The 3,815-nt window shown below is 64.7% G+C and overlaps 1 protein-coding gene across 1 annotated transcript; it reads right to left on the bottom strand.

The window, feature by feature from the left end:
• Positions 1-2,130: 2,130 nt before the first annotated feature.
• Positions 2,131-3,405, bottom strand: LOC141734412 (uncharacterized). The gene is given in 4 exon segments (XM_074566182.1): positions 2,131-2,441; positions 2,444-2,514; positions 2,628-2,800; positions 3,139-3,405. Coding segments are annotated over 4 exon segments (822 nt in total).
• Positions 3,406-3,815: the final 410 nt, after the last annotated feature.

The raw sequence follows: 3,815 nt of genomic DNA, 5'->3' as shown, positions 1-3,815 counted from the left end.
GCCAGGTTTTCAGCCGTTTTTAATGTGTTAAAACTACTTTTTGTGGGGAGGGGGGGGGGTTGTTGGGGGGGGGGGAGGAAGGAGCGAGGCAAAAGCAAAAGAAAAAATATAAAATATATATATATATATTAAAAAAAAAAAAAAAAGCACAGAAAAGACATTCCATAGATTGTAACTTTGATAGTTCTTTATAAAAGTGTGGGAGGCGAGGAGGAGAAAAAAAAGAAAAAGGAAAAAAAAAAAAAAGAAAAGACAGAAATTTAAAATAATAAAAATTGCACTTTGGGAGGGGGGGGCTTTAAAAAAAAAAAAAAAAAGAAAAAAAAAACAAAGAAAATAAACTATATATTAAAAAAAAAAAATCCCCGCGCAGCCGTTTGGTTTTCTTGGGAGGCGGAAAAGCTTATCGAGGGCGGCAGCTCTGCGGGGGGGGCGGGGGGGGGGCTCTATTTTGGGGCTGGTTTATGGTGTTTTATGTTTTCTTCTTTTTTTTTTTTTTTTTTTTTCTTTTTTTGGAGTTTTGAGCAAGAGCTGCTGGGTTGGGGGAGGGGCAGCACGCCCCGGCGGGGGCGGGGGGGGGAAGACCCGCCGCGGTGGGGTTTTGGGGGGGATTTAACCCTGATTTAGGGGGCCCAGGGCTGCGGGGGGGGGGGGGGGATCAGTCGCAGCCTCTCGCTGTGCCTCAGTTTCCCCAAATGGAGCACACACACCCCCCCCCCCCTTGCAAAGTTAATGGCGGGGGGGGTAGTGCCCCTCCCAGTCTGCCCAGTCCCCCCATGGTCGGATCGGGCCCCGTTAAGCCGCGGGGGGGGGGTGGGGGGGGCAGAGGGGGGGGCCCTAATCCCGTTTGGGCACAGATTAGGGCCGGGGCAAACGCCGGCACCCAGATGGCCACGGGTTAAGGAGCCTCTGGGGACGGGGTTTGGGGTGTCCCCCCACCGTGTGTCCGTCCGTCGTCCCCCCCCCCCCCCCCCACCAGGGCCGGGATGGGGCAGGTGGGGGGGAAACACCCCCCCCCCCATCTGCAAACGGGGAAACTGAGGCAGGCGGGGGACGGCCACACACGGAGGTGGCACTTTGGGCACAAACCCCCAACCCTGCTGCCACCTTGTCCCCCGCGCCAGCCCCCGCCCCGACACCCCCGGGAGCCCCCCCCCCGCCCCCAGCCATTATCCTCCCCCCCCCCCGCCCCCCCCCCGCCAAAGGGCACGGCCAATGCTGGGGGATTAATCTGTGTCATAAGCTGCCTAGTTCTCGGGAGCGCGAAGGGCTTTGGGGGTTTTATCTCCCGGATTTGGGGCCCGAGTCGTCGTTCTCAGCGAGACGCCTAATGCCACTTAACACCTGGGAGCCGCGATTTCATTAGGGGCGTCAGGGACAATTAGTAAGAAAATAATTAGGGCAGGGGCCTGCCGCTGGAGGGTTTAAGCCCCATATGTGCCTGTGCACGCCGGGGGGGACGGGACGGGACGGACACCCCCCCCCCCCCCCCCCCCCATGGGTGACACGGCTGGGATGGGGGGACGTGGGGGAGCAGGGCACCTCCCAGGGCAGCCTGTGGGGTGGGGACTCCGGGAGATGGGGGTCGCTGGGGGGGTCCCCACTGGGATATGGGGACAGGGGGTGCTGGGGACAGTCCCTGGGGGGGGGGGTGTCACTGTTGGGGAATGGGGACAGGGGGCTCTTGGGGACAGTTCCTGGCGGGGGGGTATCCCCATTACGTCATGGGGACGGGGGTTGTTGGGGACAGTCTCCAGGGGGTCCACGTTGGGGCGTGAGGATGGGGGGGGTGTTGGGGAAGGTCCCGGGGGGGGGTTCCCCACCTGGGCCATGGGGATGGGAGGGTGTTGGGGGACAGCCCCCAGAGAGTCCCCATCGGGCCATGGGCACAGGGGGTCTTGGGGACAGTCCGGGGGGGTCCCATTGGGCCATGGTGACTGTGGGGTGTTGGGGAGGGTCCCCGGGGGGTTCCCCACTGGGGCATGGGGACAGGGGGTGTTGGGGAGGGTCCACATTGGGCCACGGGACAGTTCCTGGGGGGTTCTCCATTGGGCCATGGGGGACAGGGGTGTTGGGGATGGTCCCTCGGGCGGGGGGGTGTGCCCCGGGCTCTGGCCCCATCCCTGCACATCAGAGTTCATTGGTGATGGGGGGGGGACACACACGCGACCCCTTGGCTTGGAGGAGCTGGGGGGGGACACACGGGGCAGGTGACATCCAGAGCGTCCCTGAGCAGGTCCTGCCTGGAGCTGGCACCAATTTCGGGGGGATCCCACCCGAGCGGGGGGGGGGGGCTACAGGAAGGGGGGCCGGGGCAGGAGGGGGCCGAGGCCCCGGGGAGGGGGGACGCGTCCCCAGCCCCAGCGCGGCCGCTCGGACAGGCAGCGGTGGGGAGGCGCGGGCAGGGCCAGGGGGGGCAGCGCCGGCAGGGCCAGGGGGCGGCCGGGGGGGCAGCAGGGGCAGCAGCAGCCGAGGCCGTAGAGGGCATAGGGGTGGTAGTAGCCGACGTTCACCCTGCGAGGGGAAACAGAGCACCCGCGTCAGCCCTGAGCCCCAAACCCCCCCGGGACCTCCCAAACCCCCCACCTGGGGACCCCCCCCCAGGACCCCCCCCCAGCCCCGCTCACCTGCGGACGCGGCGCCGGGCCCGCCGGCGATGGTAGTCGCCTTTGGCAAAATCCTCCAGGTTGGCGGGGTGGATGGCCCAGAAGTGGCCTTTGCCGTTGTCGCTGCGGCCGGCTTTGACGAAGCACTCGTTAAGGGAGAGGTTGTGGCGGACGCTGTTGCGCCAGCTCTTCTCCTGGGCCGAGAGGTGCCGTCAGCCAGCCCGTGGCCACCAAGGGCCCCTCCGAGCCCGCCACACGCCCCGCAGGGACGTCAGTAGGCACCAGAGTGAACGGCGCCTGGAGAAACCAACACTGGCACCGCTTGAAATTATCCCGAGATGCGGACGCCGCCGGCACATGCGGTTTCCCGGTGGATTGGGGTCAGCAGAGACGCGGTGAGTCCAACCCAGCCCCGGCCCCCACCCGCCACCAGCACCCCGGGCTCAGCTCCCAGTTCGCCCACCCCAAACCACCAAAACCGAGGGGAAAAAACACCCCGGAAGGGATTCGCTCTTGCATCACGGCCCCTCACCTTGTTCTTGAAGTAGGGGTAGTTGTCCATGATCCACTGGTAGATGTCGGAGAGCAGCAGCTTCTTCTCCGGGGAGGAGAGGATGGCGGTGGAGATGAGGGCGATGTAGGACTGCGCCGGCTTGTCCCCGGGTCCCGGGGGGGGCCGGGGGAGCTGCGGGGGGCTGCGGCCGGGGGCTGGGGGGCCGCGGGGACCCCCCTCTCCCCGCTCCGACAGCAGGTACTCGATGGTGAAGGGGCGCCGTCCCCCCGGCACCGTGTCCCCCATGGTCCCCAGGCCGCCGCCAGCCGGAGGGGAGACCTCCCGGCCCGGCCCGGTAATTAGTGCAGATTACAGGCTTTGCTAATTGTGTTTTCACAAACGGGCTGCCTTCGCAAAGCGGGCTGTTTATCTGGCAAAGCCTCGGGTTTAGCGGGATTTGGAACTTTAAGCCTCATAAATAAAATGATTAATCCGCTGGAGGTGGAGGAATTCGAAGTGGCACCGAGGTGCCCGCGGAGACAGGGGACACCCGGCCACCCCCCACCCCTCCCCTCGCCCTGGGGAGCACCAGCCCCCCAATTCCCGGGGGGGGACCCCGGGACCCTCCTGCCACCCCCCCCCGGGCTCATTTTGGGGTGATCTCCCAGAGCCCCCCCCCCCCCACCACCACCCCGGGGAGAAAAACACCACCGAGC

This window comes from Larus michahellis, chromosome 23 (genome assembly GCF_964199755.1).
Source record: "Larus michahellis chromosome 23, bLarMic1.1, whole genome shotgun sequence".
NCBI classification, from domain to species: domain Eukaryota; kingdom Metazoa; phylum Chordata; class Aves; order Charadriiformes; family Laridae; genus Larus; species Larus michahellis.
The sequence above is the reverse complement of the archived record's forward strand: the minus strand, read 5'-3'. Positions and strand labels throughout refer to the sequence as shown.